Source organism: Haliaeetus leucocephalus, unplaced genomic scaffold (genome assembly GCF_000737465.1).
Source record: "Haliaeetus leucocephalus isolate CR32 unplaced genomic scaffold, Haliaeetus_leucocephalus-4.0 Scaffold351, whole genome shotgun sequence".
NCBI lineage: Eukaryota > Metazoa > Chordata > Aves > Accipitriformes > Accipitridae > Haliaeetus > Haliaeetus leucocephalus.
The window spans coordinates 9328352-9346365 of NW_010972787.1; the positions used below are offsets into that span (position 1 = coordinate 9328352).

General features: G+C 36.3%; 1 protein-coding gene across 1 annotated transcript in view; it reads right to left on the reverse strand.

Moving 5' to 3' along the window:
* Nucleotides 1-2678: 2678 nt before the first annotated feature.
* Nucleotides 2679-18014, reverse strand: part of POSTN (periostin, osteoblast specific factor) — a 37227-nt gene continuing 21891 nt past the window's right edge. The window contains exons 13-23 of the mRNA XM_010572772.1: nt 17605-17735; nt 17329-17431; nt 16913-16980; nt 16287-16332; nt 10549-10644; nt 9844-9933; nt 8166-8243; nt 7675-7755; nt 5397-5483; nt 3323-3364; nt 2679-2788 (exon numbers count right to left, since the gene is read on the reverse strand). Coding sequence (XP_010571074.1) covers nt 2748-2788; nt 3323-3364; nt 5397-5483; nt 7675-7755; nt 8166-8243; nt 9844-9933; nt 10549-10644; nt 16287-16332; nt 16913-16980; nt 17329-17431; nt 17605-17735 — 863 coding nt within the window. The 3' untranslated portion in view covers nt 2679-2747. The remainder of the gene's footprint in view (nt 2789-3322; nt 3365-5396; nt 5484-7674; nt 7756-8165; nt 8244-9843; nt 9934-10548; nt 10645-16286; nt 16333-16912; nt 16981-17328; nt 17432-17604; nt 17736-18014) is intronic.

Sequence of the window (18014 nt, forward strand, 5' to 3'; positions counted from 1 at the left end):
AGAAAACATGTAGCTACAAATCTTAGTTTCCAGAAATCACATGGTAACATTAAATGTGTAACTCTAAAATGTCATTATTTTCAAAGCTAACATGAATATTTAGTGATCTTATAGATCACTTATGTGCACCTACTGCTGGCAAAACTGACAGATTTGAGAGCAGTGCTAGTTACAAATTCTCTGGCATCAGTTTTTCATACAGGATACCAAAGGAAGCAAATTAAGTGCTTTGAGAATTCCATCACCAACTCAACTAGGAATTCCTGCTTATAAATCCCCAAGACGTCATAAGGAAACACCAAAGAAAAGAGCGAGTTCTCCATTATTAGTAAGTATTCTGACTTGGTAGTATGCTAATCCCTTGTTTAATCACATTACATTAGTTTAAATTACTATAAGGTGAGGGGAAATAGATAACGGGGCAGGAGGAGTCATAGTCACAATTGTTCTCCAAATCTGCTCTTTGGTAAAAGACTGCCTGTGTTGAGAAAGAAATGACTAACTATATGAAAAGCAATTAAAAAAACATGCTGATTTTCTTTCTACATTGGGTTGTGGAAGGGTTCTTGTTCAGATAAACAGAAAAAAGCCCCTCCATCAAGAGAGATGTCAGGGTACAGTGCAGCCGGGCAGACACCTTTTGTGGCCAAGGAAGGACTCAGAGGGATGGAGTGTATCAGGATAACAAGGGTTCATGGAGGTGTGCCCTTCATATATTGTTGTATTTCACCTGGATTATATTGATGGTGAAGGACAGAAAGGTATTTTAGTGACTACCAGAGGCTTTAAAATGTTATCAAAGTTGAAAATACACCAAAATTAATATGTCACAAATTTATTCCCACTTGAAAAGTTAAAAATGCCCCACCACAGGATAGGTTGTAATCCATTTTCTTGCCTCCTTCTGCTTCCTCCCCTGTTCCTGCACATACTTTATCTGTCAGTTCCGTTCCATTTTCTTCCCCATCTGCTGCTCTTTTCTGGGAGAGGAGAGCACAGACACATTCCTCCCCTATCATAATTACTGTCCTTTAAAATCTTACTTGACTGACAGTTCACGGTGGCACAGCAGTGAAGAAAGCAGATTAAAGTTAATGACTTTATGACAGTCAAAGGCCCCAAGGAGAGGTGACAGCTTCAGTTCACCCTCTAGGCAGTCCCAAGAGCTCTCATTCTCCCCTAAAAGCTGTCTAGCTCTCACCAGGGTTAAAAGCTGTCCTTCCACCAAAGCACTATGACAGATTCTGAGGTCGCCTTTTTGAGAGAGTTCGACAGCCCAGTAAGGCTACAAGATGTATCAATCCCATGCTCAGATAGCGTTACCATTCAGGGAGTAGTGCTCGTGGTATGTGATTATGGAATTAGGGAAGGTTTTTAATTGTATTTAAGGAGAGTGATACAGTTTAAGTGTATTAGCATGTGCTAAGTGAGAAAGGGAAGCATCGGTTTGCTTCTGTGAAAGCCTATTTTTTAACTAACTACACTAAAAGCTTAAGAATATCTAGAATTTGTTTTACTATTAAAAAAAAATTTACAAATGAAAGCAAGCACAGTTCAGCCAAATTCTTTATTGAGTATTTGTTTCAAAACAGAAGTATAAAAGCACATTAGATAACTCCTCTGAAATTTTTGTCTGCAGAATTAAGGCACTTTGAACACATTTTTTTCTACTCCATGACTAATTGTTTTCCAACTTTTGTTGATAAAGGCAAACAACTTTTATGAATACAAAACTAGAGTTATAAAATTGACATAATTTACAGACAACTCCACATTAGTACCAGACATTAGCAAAGCATGTTTTGATATAAAAGCTTTCAGACCTAGCCTTATTTTTGTAGCACCTTTTTCCATGCTGAGTTAACTGTTTGCATGCATTTTTATTTATCCCTTTTATAATCCACTTTAATAATCAAAAGACACATTTAGAGAAAAGTGGGAAAACACTTAAGAATCTCAGTATATGTATTAGTACAGGATTCCTTTAATGGGAATGATTTTTCTTATCAATAAAGAAGGCAACATGATCTCAAATGCATTTCAAGAAGCTCATAATGTTTGCTTTTTTTCTTTTTAAGAGCTTCCATTAGCCATGTTACTAGAAGGCACTTGGATATGCAATGCAGAACAAAAAAAGGATACATTTAATATAAGGCGTATTTGTTTGTTTAGAAAAGGCAATATTACCGGTGTCATTATGACATTAAACACTTCATGAATTTTGACTTATAAAAAGCATACAATATTACTGAACCAAAAGTGCTATGTTAACATCTCATATTTCCTTAGATTACTCTAAAAGTCACCTGAAGTGATTTTTTTCTAGAAATGATCTAATTTCATTTATATTTCTTACTTAGTGGAAATAATAATAATAAAAAAATACACTCTGTATTGTTCCCTGCTCTTCTTGAATCCAATTCTGCAAACACTTACTAGCCAGCACAAGAAGGAATCCTGGTTCTACAGAAGTCGATGGCCTTCAGCAGTTCCAGGATCCCACCCTGCATAGTGCTTACTACTCAGAGCAGTTAAAGCACCCCCACTGGGCTACTCCTCCTAGTGAGCACTCTGCTAGCAGTGAATATCTGCAGCGTCACACCTTTTTGTGGATTCATGGTTCAGTTTACATTATGTTATCAAAACAATGTCATTTTCTAACATTCTCGTTTTTAAAAAAAGTTTCTTTTCCTCTCAAAGACCATGCTGTTAATTTGTAATTCTGTGGATTCTAGCTTGGAAAGCTTTTAGGGATAAGCTAGTCTTGTCCTCCTTCTTGCTGTTCCCCCTGGGAAAAACAGAAAAAGAACCATAATTATTACCTATAATTATATATAATACAGTTACACTATATACTGTATTTACTTGTGAAACAGACATGTGAAGAGGAAAGATGAAGCCTGATGCTGAATCTTTCACTCTTGTGCTGACAGCTAGGAAATTACAATGATCTCAGCTTCTTAATCGATCAAAATAATGTCAAATCAGTGAATTACAAATCCCGTGGTGGGGCATCTCACAGTGCTAGACTCCAGAGTCAGAGCTCACTTTGACAGCTTTATTCTCATCTGAAATACTGTTTGACCAAAGCACACAATCTAAGTTGTTCTCACATAGAAATATATATAAGAAAAAAATCTAGAAACCCAGAAATTAACAATACCAAGCTTTGTTAAAATTTGTTTTTTTAAAAGCATAAATGCAACTCTTTCTTTTCAAACTCTGATTTCTTAAGGGTATTTTTTTCCCTCCCAACTTTTAATGGAACTGAGAATAGTATTTGATGCACGTTAAAATGTTTAAATGTGTGTTTTGCTTTTACCTTGTGTCCTCCTGGTTGGTTGTTCTTTCCGTACAGGTGCTTCTAGAAAATAGAAATGTTGTAGTCAGAAGTTATTTGTAAGAACCTTTGAATTAAAACTCATCAGAAATGTTGGAAACCCATTGCTGATTTGTGAAGTTTAAGGTTTTCAGTAAGCTAAGAATTTTGCCCCATTAGCGTGTTGACTTGATCACCTGAAACATGAATGTTCATAATACAATTCACATATTTCTGTCATATGCAGTCATCTATCAAGTCTTACCAACATTTCAAAAGTATTTTTACATTTTAACAGTATGCATTAATCCATTATTCACACTGATCTCCTACAGATGGTTACATGATGTAGGCAGGTGCCAGGACGTTTTGCCCATGCTCTTCATTCAACAAACACCATCTGAGACTGTCAGGGACGTACCAGCTCAGGTTAATGTACAGCCCAGGACTCAGTCTCAGCTTTTGGCAGAGGATGTCCAGGTCTGCTGTATAGACATTACTTTAGGAATTATTTATAAGTGATATGCCTGAAACTCAACCATCACAAGATGTTGGCCACATTTCTAGCTGTGTTTGGGGCTTGATGTGTAATTGCATTGTGAGTCCACAGTATGATTCCACATTTAGAGTTCAGAGACTTCTGTTTTAATGGGTCAAGTAGAGCGAGGGCTATTGAATAGGTACCACCCTCATGAGCAGATACATCTGTTTTCCAAAATACTGACTCAGCGAAGCTATGGACACTTCTTCCTCCTTCTCATCCAATCTTGAGACATTTTTAAACCAGATGTGTCCTCATTAGGAGGAAAAATATTTCACAAGCATAAGAGATAATTCTTCTGTTACTGTCACAGAAAGGTTACTGCGGTGTTTTTCCTTCTTTACAACCATAAAGTACTTGCTTCTTCACTTAACCAGCTGCAGTCAGTTGTCTTTTCATCCTGAGGTACAGGGTATATAAATGCATAGCCCTGAGACACAGGCTTCACCTCATTACAGCTGAGGCTAAACACTGGGTATCTGCACCAATGTGATTGAAAATTTCAAGCTCTGTGCTGCCCTGACAAGGACAGAACAGGGTCCATCCAAAGTATGCTTTCCACACTTATATGGTGTCCATACAATCATGCTTTCAGGTAAACCTTATGGTTGAAGATCACACCTGTCTGTCATTTTTAGTAGTCGACTTCCCTGCATGCCTTGTACTACTGAACATTGAAGTTATACGAACACTATGGTGTACCTTCAGTATTTAGCATAGGCTTCAAAATTTAAGAAGTAGAAACATATTTATTTAACTTCATTCTCTACAAACCATAATATTTTTTCCTATGAATTTAGTTCAAAGGCTGACAATAACTTATTCTGCATTGTTAGAATTAGAATTGGAAAAGAACATACATACAAATACAAAAGAAACCTTGAACAAGCTACTTCTTAAATTTGAATGAAGATCATTAAAAAAAAAGATTGTTAAACTTGAAGAACAAATTCCTGGTATAAAGCCAGGCTAAGTTGTATTGGGCTCCTTTAAGAGATTTATTTTGCACCTCGACACCATTCAGCTTTTTCAAACCCAAGAGCTTCCCTCATTTAACAACAGGGTAAGGATAGAGAAATTCCAAGACCCTATGAGACATTTTTTCAACCCCAGAGGTTATATTCCCTCCACCCTCCACCTTTCACATCAACAGATCACAGTAACACTGACAACAAATAACTCAAGGTAAAAACAACTCACGTGGTCTTCTTCTGGATGTGCTGCTTAGAGAAAAGGCAATTCTTATGCTGCGTGTTCCTTCAAATGTTTTACCTAAGCTTTGCAGTTAGACATTTCCTCTTGTCTACTATGCTTGCCAAATCTTTTAGTTACTTTTAGCCACAAGATAAGCCTCAACATTTTTCTCTGCAACGTCAGTGAAAGAATTCTTTTCCAAAATAATTATAAAACTCTTCTCGCTAAAATACTGGCTTCAGACTCAAGTAATTTTTGTGAATAGATACTATAAAACCCCACCTGGAATGATCACTTCAGACAAAGCAGTCTTAGTGATACTGGATTTTTAGACAAACTAACCTTCCAGATGGACTTTCTTGATTTCTCTCTCGATAATCTGTGGCTCTCCCTCAATTACTTTAGTAACCTTGGTGTACTCAGTTCCAGCTATGATAAGCATCAAAAACAAATGAGTTAAATCTGGCATAGCATTTTTCCATATGCAAGGAGCCTTCAGTGGAAACAATGTCATTTTGGGGGTGTAGGTGTATGCAGGCCACCATGTTATTCATGCCATAAGGTCCTGCTGATTTTCTCAGCCCTGCCACAGGTGATTCCTTCTCCAGGGCTGAGAGTCATTCATTGCAATCTTGGCTTGAAGTTCTGTTTCAGCAAAGACTGCCAATTCTAGTAAGCGGTGCTGGATGTTCTACGAGTAGATTACAGCCCATATGAAATAATTCTTTTACTTTAGGCAGTGGTAATACATACATTTGTGGCTGGACTCGGGTTTAAATGCTTAGGAAATTTTCAGTAAAACAGAAGTAATTTGATGTAGACAATAGGGCCATAAAGCATTATCACCATTATCACCAACAGCCATAAAGCAGCATGTGTATCTGCTTCTGTTGGCTAAATGTATGGTAAGGTATTATTATGGCAGCCAAGGGTAGCTGACTGGATAAATCATGGAAAAGATAGAGAAAAATCAAATTAAAACAGACAAAACTGCCTATTTGGTCCATTCTGTAAAGCAGGGTGCTTATGCAAACTAACATATAATAGCAAGGAAAAATAGCAAGAATTCAAGAGACAATATTGTGTTTTTCAAATTTACTACGAGAAAACTATTTATCTCTTTTCCATACACCTATAGGATCACTGTAAGTTGTATCCTTACAGATTATGTCTATTTAATTGTATACCTCTGTAACTGAAAATGATTACAATTACAATTGTAGTTAGATTCTGGCATCAGACCTGTCACCAGAATTTTGAACAGTTCTACAGATAAAGTTTGATCCTGCTCTTTATTGCCTGGTTGACACCAATAGAACATAGTCCCGTATATGGTGGGATTTTCGAGCTATAATTCCTTTCATTTTTAACTTTCCTTTTAAATGTTCAACATTGAAATAGACATCTCCAGAGAGCAGCTCTTTTCACATAGCTGGGACATCGAAGATGAAAAACCCTCTGGAAGTTCCTATTTCTCTCCAATGATTACAGGCAAATCCTAGCTTAGATGTGTAAAACTAAGATTTAGATGTTTAAAACAGAAGAAAGAAATACAGTCAACAGTATTCATAGCCATATCTTGGCTTTTCTCTAAGACTAGCCGTATCATCAACTAGCATTGCTTTGTTTGGTGAAAAGCTGTTCAGCCATTCAGACATCACTAAATTTTTTACTTTACTGAAATTTAAGTCACATCCACAGAATAGTGCTTTTGAAGGGCTACAAGATTTAGTTCAGTGAACACACAGCTGGCTGTGAGCTACTTCACTGTTATTCAATTTTGTAATTTACTAAAAAGTGAACATAAACTGATGTGGCTTCAGTTAATTTATGCCAAAAGAAACATCCATATGTATTTTTGAGCTTCTGACTCAGATTTACACTAACATTTACTAAAACCACACTTGAATTCTTTTTTTATTCCCCATTGCTATTATAGACAGTTTTTCTAATCTACATTAAGCAGAGAACATTCCAAATTCATAGATGAAGATTAATTTCATAAGCACAAGTTCTTTTACCAGTTTTCTACAGCTACTGGTTATATATTGCCAAAACTGTTAGAATTGAGAGAGCAAGAAGGAAAGAAAACCATTCCTTGGAATGCTATATTTGAAGAGAATTAAAGTTAATGCCTTGATATCCATCACCTGTAAGCACTAAAAGAAGGATGCTAAACATGCCTTTAATTATTAACTTGAGGGCAATGAATATTCATTTCTGCAGAACTGATAAGTAAGATGAATTTGGCCTATTACAATATTTTCCACTTCATAAGTGTTTTTCACAGATTTAAATTTGATGAAAAAGAGTTCACTGCTAGTGGAATAAATCTTCATTGCTCCCCTGAGTTTTAATTAGATAACTTTTTAAAGACTGAAAAAAACCAAATAATTTTTTTTTCATGATAAATATCATAAAAGAATTGATTAATCAAACTTTGGTGCTTATTTGCATTTCACAGACATCTGGCACTTCATATACAGCATTCTGTTTTTTCTCCCATTAAAATTACACTTCTGCTAGGTCAGTCTTTAAAATGTTGAGATCAACATATCTGAGAGGGGTTTCAGTTATCATAACCTATTGCAAAAAGGTTAGTTATAATACACTGAATTACCTCCCTGCAGAAGTCTTTTGATTTCTTCATCTTCAAGCAAATGACCATCACCTTCAATAAATTTGGTCACCTTGGTAACCTCTGATAGGATACAGGTTATGGCAAAAAGTTGATTTACAGAAAACATTTGACAATCCTGTAAGAGCATATTACTGAATTAATCCTGTCATAGCATTTTGCTAAATTAGAAAATTCATCTCTTGTGATATTAAATTCCATGTAAACACTGAAAACACCATGTTTTGTGATGAACATACCATACTATATATTAGACCCAGGCAGCCTCAACTCTCGAGCTGACTGAAATGTGACGATCAGAGACTTAAACCAGAACGTTAGATTTGGACATTTCTCAGGTTCTGAGGTTTAATCTCCAGGTATAATTTTGCAGTATGAGCACCTTTGCTGAAAACATGGAGTATCCATTCAGTAATTACTTAAGTAATTTTTTTTTTTTTTTTCAAGGAAGGAAAGAAAACAAGGATACTAACCGTCTTCAAGCAATTTCTTTAACTTTTCTTCATTGTCTGAACCACCTGCAGTAATTCTGGTATATTTTATTTCAGGACCTGGAAAAAAGATGTGTGTAAGACAGTGACTTCAATCAGATCTAACAGGATTCCCTTTTAAGTTATTTTTTCCTATTTAACGCTTAGGATGGTTCCATGGTTGACATGCTTTAATTTGCTTTTATGATCATTTTATCTTTCACTGTGTCCCAAATTAAACTGAAAGATGGTTACAAATAGTATTTAGAGCTATTCAGAAAAGTACTTTGACAAATTTAAAATACTTATAGTAAATATCTGATTACATTCTTAAAGTAAGACACAGTTTTAAACACTTTGAGGTCATAGATCAGGTATTTCCTGAGTGCAAAAAGAGTCTGGGTCCACTGTTGTAAATAGACATTGGTTTTATTACTGCTATGAATCATTTGAGAGCTTAATATTTGAGATTCTTTATCAGTTTCCACTATGGAGAGAAGAGTAGGAAATAGCAGGTCTGAAAGGCTGGCATTTTACATTATATTGACCAGTTTATGTGGGATATTAATGAAACTTGAATTTGAGAAATAAGAAAATGGTATTTTATTTTCTCCCCCATAAATTCTCTTTTGAAAAAATAGTCCCAAGTTTATTCAGAAACCACCAATGTTTTTCATTCAGTTTTCTTCATTGTAGTCAATAGTTGTATGAGAATAACTTAAGCCTCCTTCTTTATTTCCCTCTTGCTTGAATGACTTCTTGAACTAAATTTTAACATTTTCTAAATAAGTTGAATATTAAGACTTTCTGCTAAGTCAATGTGTTCCTATAACACTGTCTTTCCCTTACAACTGCTCTGGCAGAGAGAATTTTAATGGCAGCATTCAAAGTGATATTTAACCAAGGGGATCAAAATGTGTTAGCACGGAATTTGTGGCTGCTTAAATACGCCTCATTCCACTTTCCAATTTCTGTGAAGTTTCTAGGATTCTTAAAGAAATATCTCTGTAGTAGGTAAAATATAATTAAAATTGGCCAAAGTGTTTGAAAGTTACTGCGGGAGAAAAATCAAGGGACACAGATGCACATTAATTTTATCTTGTATTAGCTGAATACAAATGTCTAACTTGTGCATGTCAGATCAATTGAGGCCCCTCCTTACAGAGAAATTCTTTTTCTGAAATGACTGTCAAGGGAGCCTGGGATAACAAGCAAAAGTAGGTATCTACACACTGAAAGTCTACCTTTGGTCAAATGAAACCTACCTGGAGATACAAAACACAAAAGTTCACCAAAAAAACCCCACACAAACCCAACCAAATAAACCAACAAACTTCCTTCTAAAGCAAGCCAGACTAAAAAAAATGCAATATAATCAGTCTCATCCTGAAATGGCAGCAAGAAGCTTGCAAAAGCAGACACTTTGCAAATACATTAAAAAAAAAAAAAAAAGACAAGTTTTCATTGTTTTGCATGCTGTTAAAATATTGTTGCCATTTCTGTATACGTGTGTGTTGCACACATGGCCAGAATTTGAGCCATACATAGGCAGTGGGAAACATTAGGGAAAAATTAATCTCTCCAGGGAATGCAGTTTAGGCATTAGGACCGAACTTAAGATGTGTTACTTTTGTATGTAATGGTGAACTCTATTAAGTATGAATAGCTCAGCATAGTTTACCTTGAATAATTCTTTCTTCTGTTACTTTTTTCTCTGTCACTTCCACAGGTCGCCCATCAATTATTTTGGTGTATGTTTTAATAATTGGTTCTACAAGGATTTTTAAATTGAAGACATTAATCAAGTGATGAACAGTGTTACAAGTGCTGTTTCTGAGATGCTGAAACTCACTGAAGCACCCAAGGAAATACCATAGCATATTTTACGAAAAATAAAAAAATGTTCAGAGACCAGGAACCTGAAGCTTCCTCCAAATTTAGGATGGTTACATGCTGTTTTTCCTTTAAAAGCACCCTAGAGGTGAACTTCCCAATGCCCCTAGCAAAGATGAATGCAAAATTTATCTCTCTGTGATAAAATTGCCTTTCTATCACAGAATTACATAGTGCATTTTTTACTTCAGGACAACAACCAGCAAATAATTCTTAACTGAGACATGTTACGTCAGCATGCAGAGCATTTCTAACGCTGTCTTGACTGTAGCTATGGGACACGGGTAGGCAAAAATGCCAATTTTTTGAAATGCATGAGAATTGGGAATGAAATGATGCAATGAAATTACAACACTTTCAGAAGGTCTTGTTAAAAACAGAACAGTTGTCTCACATATAACATGAATCACCTACATAAAGTAGAAACTGGCTGGGAATAGTGAATGTTTCAAATTTTAACTAATACAAATTGAGTTGCTGAAAGCATACCAACCTCCATGAATCACTTTAGTTATTGTCTCCCCTTCCCTGACTATTTTGAACTCAGGTTCCCCTTCAATTAACTTAGTGAGCTGTGTGATAGATGGGTCTGTGACATAGGAAAAAAACAACATGTTACAAATAGTCATAAAAATATTTATGGTATTCCACAGGGCTGAGATGAAGATAGCATTATCCCTCCTACCCTATATAACCTAGATGACTATAATGGAGAATTTTGAAAATCTGAGAAGGCATTTGCAGCAATGCTGTACAGTCTTGCACTTTTTCCCATCCTATCTCAAATTTAGATCCTATTGCACACTACTTACAATTTTTTTTTTTTTTTTTTACTTCTGTGTATCTGATATTGTAACATTTGTTGACAAGTCTCCAAGAAAAAAGCAGATCCTCAGCAGCTGAAAGGAAGTCTTCGCCTATACATATACTGGTAAGAAGCCTACTCTGAGGCGTTGCTGAAATCTTATAGCTATTGTTCCACCAGTGATCAGCATGCAAACTATTCTGTGAAAACTTAGAAAAGAACTAGAGAAAGGAATGTTTGTAATGTTATTTCCTGCTAACTGTATAGATATCCAAGGGGAAACTAGGTCTTTTAATCAGAATACCCTTACATTGTTTTGGGCTTTTTTTTTTTTTTTTTTTTTTTTTTTTTTTTTTTTTTTTTTTTAAGCTACCAAGACTTGGCCAGTGGTCACCCAGCTTAGAAAAAAAAAATAAAATTAATAAACTTCAAGAAATCAACTGGAATGGCTGTAAGGATATTTGTAGCATTAATGGCTATCATTCTTTGAGCTGCATGGGAGAGGTCATCTTGACTTCAGTGGCCAAAACAAGCCTCTTAATCTTGTGCAATCCCTACAGACCACACTGGTACAAATGTACCTCTGACTGACATGCTGGAGCAGCAGATACTAAATAAATTAGGAACATACCATTGATGCAGTTAATTAACAGGAATAACATGGTTCTTCTGTAACAAGTGTTACAGTCACATCTTATACTTCAGAAGTTGCTGTAACACACACTTCCCTTATTCCCTATTCAGAGTTAGAAACTTAACACAGTCCGTCTGTCTCACTGGCCTTAAAAATCCCTTAAAAATTTTTCTTTATATGAATATATGTAGAAGTCAATACTGCACAGATTTTTTTTTTTTTTTTAATTACTGATCAGGATTTTAATAATAGCTTTTTGAAATGTGTTCCTGGTGTTAATTGTTGAAAACAGTACAATTCGGGCTAACTAGTGTCCTTCAATAGTTACAAATCCAAGCATATATTTTTGTTTGCTTTTGCAACAGAATATGATTGTATAAGTTAGACTTTAGAGCAAAAGAATTCATTTATTTGCTGCAGATGAGATGATACAATAGGATCATAATGATGCCCAGTTATTATAGAGTTCTATTCATCTACTCTGAGTTTTAAATAGCTGAACAACCAATTGCTTTTTCTTTTATTTTCTAACAAGTCTGGCTGAAAAACATTCATAAATATTTTAAAGAAGCAATCTTACAAGATTCATTCACTTGCTCCTGTTTTAAATTTAGAGGCATTTTTGCATGTTGAGAACCCATTAAATACCAATATACATTGATAAAAGTGATGAATATTCATGAGAATGTGTATTTATGAATGTTTATAAATCCTTTTATTTATTTTTAGATTTTTAAATTACTGTACATTCCCATGTGACTGATATAGCAGATATACACAAAACAAAGGTAAAGCCATAGTTTGCTATAGTGCCTAGTCTAGGACCAATCCTCTGAACATTTAATCCATTAAAATTTGGGTTTCAATCAGATTTAACTCTTTAGATCCCTTTAACTTGCATATGGATGGACAATGGAAGCACAACTCAAGTAGAAAACATTGAGACGGAAAGGGCAGACATCACCCTCTAAATGTGGGGATGGTGGTGGTTTGTTTTTTTTTTTACTGAAATCTCCTTTCCATCATGATCTGCTAGAACTTCCTGACATACGTTGCAAAAATTAACATGCAACTTTGCAGCTTTTTTCTACAGACAGTTGTGGGCTTATGTGGCTCTGATGGGAGCTGCTGCTCACTACTGTTCCTATTAGCAAGCTCAGAAGGGCCAGAGTTGGCTTTATTGGGTCTATTTCTGAATCATCAGCAGAAAGGCTGTACTGGCCAGAGATCGCTCCCTGGAGCGTGTCCCAAAGCAGAGACACTATACTGGCAATGGAAATGAGTAACTCCTCAATACTCACTAACTTGTATTTTTTCTCTCTCTGATGAATAACACTTAGTTGTACATTTAACTATAGAAATGCCCAGACATTTCTTTTTTGGTTTTTTTTTTGGTTGTTTTTTTTACAGGGGTTTTGTTTCAGTTAACTTTCAACTTCTACACATTGTGTAAATCACCTAAACGATATGCCCTGTCTCTGGGTTTAACACAGAAGAACAGGTACTTTCAGAGTGATTCACCTTCATCACAGGAAGATTTCTAAAATATCTTGGATGAATTACCATATGGAATCACCTATTTGTATTATTTATTGCATTATATTTACATTATTCATTTTATTATATTTATATTATTTATTTATATTGCTCTGTGGATCTGATTTAATAATGGAGACTAGGCAACAAATATCAGCATATATGTTAGATGGTGTCTAATCCTAAGTGGGATGAAGCACAGACAAGCTGCTGAATGAGGAAGCTCATGTCACTCCTGCTGGGAGGAAGCCCTCCCAGAAACAATGATTAATCAGTCTGGATAAAATTTTTGCAAAACATTTTTAACTGCCTTTCTCCTCAGTTGAGCTCAACCAGATTCTCCCTGAGTATTTTTATTTCAATGGGAAAGTGCAGCTCATTAGCAGTGTACCTGGTCTAGGTTTTTTAGTTAAGTTATGAATCACAAGTGATTTTGACAGTCCCAGCCCCACTTTTTGTTTTCTTCAGTCCCACCACTAATCTTTAAGTCATGCTTTTGCCTCGAGAAATTGAAAAAGAAAGTTTGGTTAACCGTCCTTTCCAGGCATCTGACAGATATTGATATTTAGAACTGATTGAAAACTATAGAAAAATGAAGTGATTTTTTTTTCTTCAAAGTGTAAGAAACAAATCTACTTCATTTTTAAAAATAACTTTTAATTTTAAAAAAAGGATTTTTTTTAATTGAAAGTATAGTAATATTTGGGACACTTAAAAGAAATGGTTTGAAAAAAGATTGTTTAAAAAATATTTTTTAAATGCCCATAGAAAAAGGAGAAAATCTATTTAGGGAAAACAACAGTGGGAAATCTTTTTATACAAAATATTTCAGCCAGTTCTAATCGCAATATTTGTATCTTTGCTTTTCCAGCAAAGTCCTGAACTTCCTTGAGTTGTTATGTACAAAATGCATCCTGTTAAAGAAATATATACAATATATATTTTGTATATGTATATGAACATATACAGAAATATATATACTAAGGGCATCATTTACCTTCCTTTCTGATGATGGGCTGGACGTTGCTTTCAATTATGTTAATTTCTGAAAGTATAGAAAATGGAATATAAAGCACATTCCATTCTTACAGTTTCTTTATGGTAACGATCAGTTATATTTGGTCTGGTCACAAAGATGTGGATAAAAACACAGATATTAATGGATGGAAAGTAACTCAAAAGGATCTAGAGTATGGATCTTGGATCTAGTTACTACATGGTGGTGTATAGAAGTCACCTGCAGACTGAGTCTGCTGGCACGCTGTTTGCCTTTCTTTGTGCCTTCTGAAACCCACTGGTCATGAAACCCATGATAATGAAAGGTACATAATAATAATAATAATGGCTCATACAATTCCCTGCATAAAGATTTGCACAATTCCCTGACATATCCTAAATTCTAATCTTGTCCTTTTCATTAGGGAGCTGACCTCGTAAACAGAGGAAACCCTCCGACATTCAGAGCTATTCTTACACTCAACAGAATGTCACAGAGACCATGACTGTGGTGCCCTTGGGAGATCGAGTTGTCCTTCTACACCTAACACAGACTCAAGTATTCATTGAGCAACTTTGATAGATCATTATTTGACTCTTATCCATTCACAGGTAGAGGAGCCTTCACTAGTAGGGGTCCCAGCCTTCCCATTCCCGCATCCAGATATATCAACAGTTACAACTTTCTCAATGTCTGACGTTGACCTCCCTTGCTTCAGTTTATGGGCAGTGCTTCTTGTGCTAGTCTCACTGGCCATGGGAGATAGAATCATAGAATATCTCAAGTTGGAAGGGACCCGTAAGGACCATTGAGCCCAACTCCCTGATCCTTGCAGGACTACCTAAAACTAAACCATATGACTAGGAGCATCGTCCAGACACTCCTGAACTCTAACAGACTTGGTGCCGTGGCCACTTCCCTGGGGAGCCTGTTCCAGTGACCGACCACCCTTCTTGGTGAAGAACCTTCTCCTAATGTCCAGTCTGAACTTCCCCTGACGCAGCCTCATTCCATTCCCTCGTGTCCTATTGCCGGTCACCAGAGAGGAGATCAGCACCTCTCCCTCGGCTGCCCGCCATGAGGAAGCTGTAGGCTGCCATGAGGTCACCCCTCAGCGATGAGGTCACCCCTCGGCCTTCTCTTCTCCAAGCTGAACAAACCAAGTGACCTCAGCCACTCCTCCTAAACCTTGCCCTCAAGACCTTTCACCATCTTGGTCACCCTCCTCTCGGACACACTCTAACAGTTTGATGTCCTTCTTCTATTGAGGCACCCAAAACTGCACACAGAACTAGAGGTGGGGCCGCACCAGTGCAGTGTAGAGTGGGACAATCCCCTCCCTCGACTGGCTAGTGATGCTGTGCTTGATGCACCCCAGGGCTCGGTTGGTCCTTTTGGCTGCCAGGGCATGCTGTTGACTCATGTTCAACTTGCCATTAAGACAGATTATTTTATTTGTTGTTCCAAGAGTCTTTTAACTTCAGCATGTCCAGTCTCAATTTTCAAAAGCCTAATGTGATGGTCTCAATTTCGACTGAGAAATTTAAGTAGAATCCTATAAAAATGTAATGATCTGCCTAAACTCATATTCCCTCACAAGCCAAAGCTTTAGCAGGATCTTTGTCTTCTAACGGTTTGCTTCAACAGGTTCTCCTTTATATGCAGAAACTAAATGCAAATCCTGAGAAAGGCTGCAAGAGAACAAAAAAGGTTCCTTTTCTACATTTACTCCCTAAAAGAAAATGGTAAGAACAACTGCCTCCCATACAAGCCTCAGTTTTGTACATATGGGAAATAGGTGGAACAGGTACACCCTGTCCCTCTGGAAGCATTTATGAAAAAGAAAGTATCTCAGTGCAGATCTTGGTCAGTAGTACTTGGAGAGTCAGTACAGTACAATACTACGCCTTGGAGAGAGAGACAGTACAACTCTGCTGTGCACCAAGCACTGGACCTTGGCTAAAAACTGAAAACCAATCTTTTCCATGTGTATCTTGCCTACCCCAAAGAGTTTGAACAGCTTGCTTCAGGGTTACTTTCCTGTCACACATCTGGAAAGGGAAAAAAATACACAGTAGCACAACAGCCAGAAACATTCTACTTTTGAGTCCTTCTCTTCCTGTGCTTCATTGGCACATCTTACTTTCCCAGAAATTGTTTTCTTTTTGATTGAAAAAAAGATCTACAATTCAAGATTGGAATTGGCAACATTTAAAAAGCAATCTCAAACCCATCTGGAAGTACTTAAAATGAACTTACTGTAAAACGTCAGTGGAATCTCTTTGAAGGCACTGCCACGAACAAACTATAAATACAGAAAAGTAATCTTAAAATTTAAAAGAAAGAGCACTTGCCTTCTAGTTTCCTAAGGAGTGTGGGTAGAATTCACTGCTTCATTGATCTAAAAGTTAGGCTATGCTATTTGCTTAGGTCCTCTCATTCATTGTTGAAGGAGAACGTAATCTCAAGATGATAGCTGAGATATAAAAGGATGCCTATTTTTCTCCACAGGCTATTGAGGCTGGTGGGTTTAATGACACCGCAATTTAGCCACTCAATATTTCTTTCAGAGAGGGATTGCCTCAAGGATTTAGAAGTGATCTATTTTGCTGGAGTGATACAATATACCTGAACCAAAGAGCAGATTTGGGCCAGTTCACACTGGAGTTATCCAAATGCAAATATTCTACAATTTTTAGGTGTTGAAAAACATAAATTCTAATTACTGAGTGCAGTGTATCGTCCATGATTATACTTGGGTAACTGGGAGCTATTGAATGTGTTGTCTGCTGAAGAAACAGAGGGATGGGAGAATCACTTATGAACTATAAAGTACAAGGTTTCAAAGATCCCGCCAAAAAGACAAAGGGATCATTAAAGAGTACCTTAATTTGAATGTACTTAATCAACTTCTTCAGGATTGTGAGCAACTGATCATTTCCAACAGGCAGATCTGACAAAAGAAATAGGCATGTAAGAGGAAACATACATCTGTGTTCATTTTACTTTCATTTACAGTGATCAGGGGATGCAATCACTCTCAAACACTCACACATATACATTCTTCCATATCAGTGGAAAAGATAGCCTATGACATCTTGTCTTCCATATACTTGACTATCACAGAATTTCAAAATTGCCATGGTTTCAAGCAAGGTTGAGTAGTGAGGTAAATTTTCTGTTTCTTATTCTACATAGGAATTGTCTCTTTAAGGGACTTAACTTTTTTAAGTTATTGCACCTACATAAAATGTAAAGAGATTCAGAAAGGTGTGTATAAATTCCATGAACTAATACTCGCCTGCTGGATATAGGAGTTTATCAATAACATGAATGACACCATTGGTTGCCATGAGATCAGATTCTCTTGATTTCAGTTCATTAACGAGAAGAGTATCATTCACCTGGTAAAAGATGAAAAGAGAACATAAGTTATAGGGGCACGAAAAAACAACCCCAAACCCTAATGTAACATTCAGAGAAATGCATCCCATTCTGTAATGTGGATAGACATGGAATGCCAAATCCCTGTTACAAGGCTGTCTGTATCAGGGAGAATTCTTCTTCAACACTTAACTGTTTTCAAGTAGAGTTTCCCTCCTTGGATGGTTTTGAGAATGTTTGTCACACCAGGCTCAAAGCCACTTCCAATGAAAACTCCTTGTGTCAAGTGGTAAAGAAGAATATTCCTGAGAGCATTTTTGTCTCCTATTTTAAAAGAAAAGGAAAGTAGGAGTAAAAATTAAATGGTAATGGATAGTTCTTTCTGGAAATTCTAAGGATTCACACAGGCTTGAGCTAGAACTAAACATAGTATGAATGAAACTACCATGAACACACACAATTTCAATCTGTTAAAATGATGATAAAGGGAAAAAAACAACTATATGACAAAAAGGCACTCAGAACATAATTATAGAATGACAGAATGGTTTGGGTTGAAAAAGACCTTAAAGATCACCTAGTTCCCACCCCCCTGCCATGGGC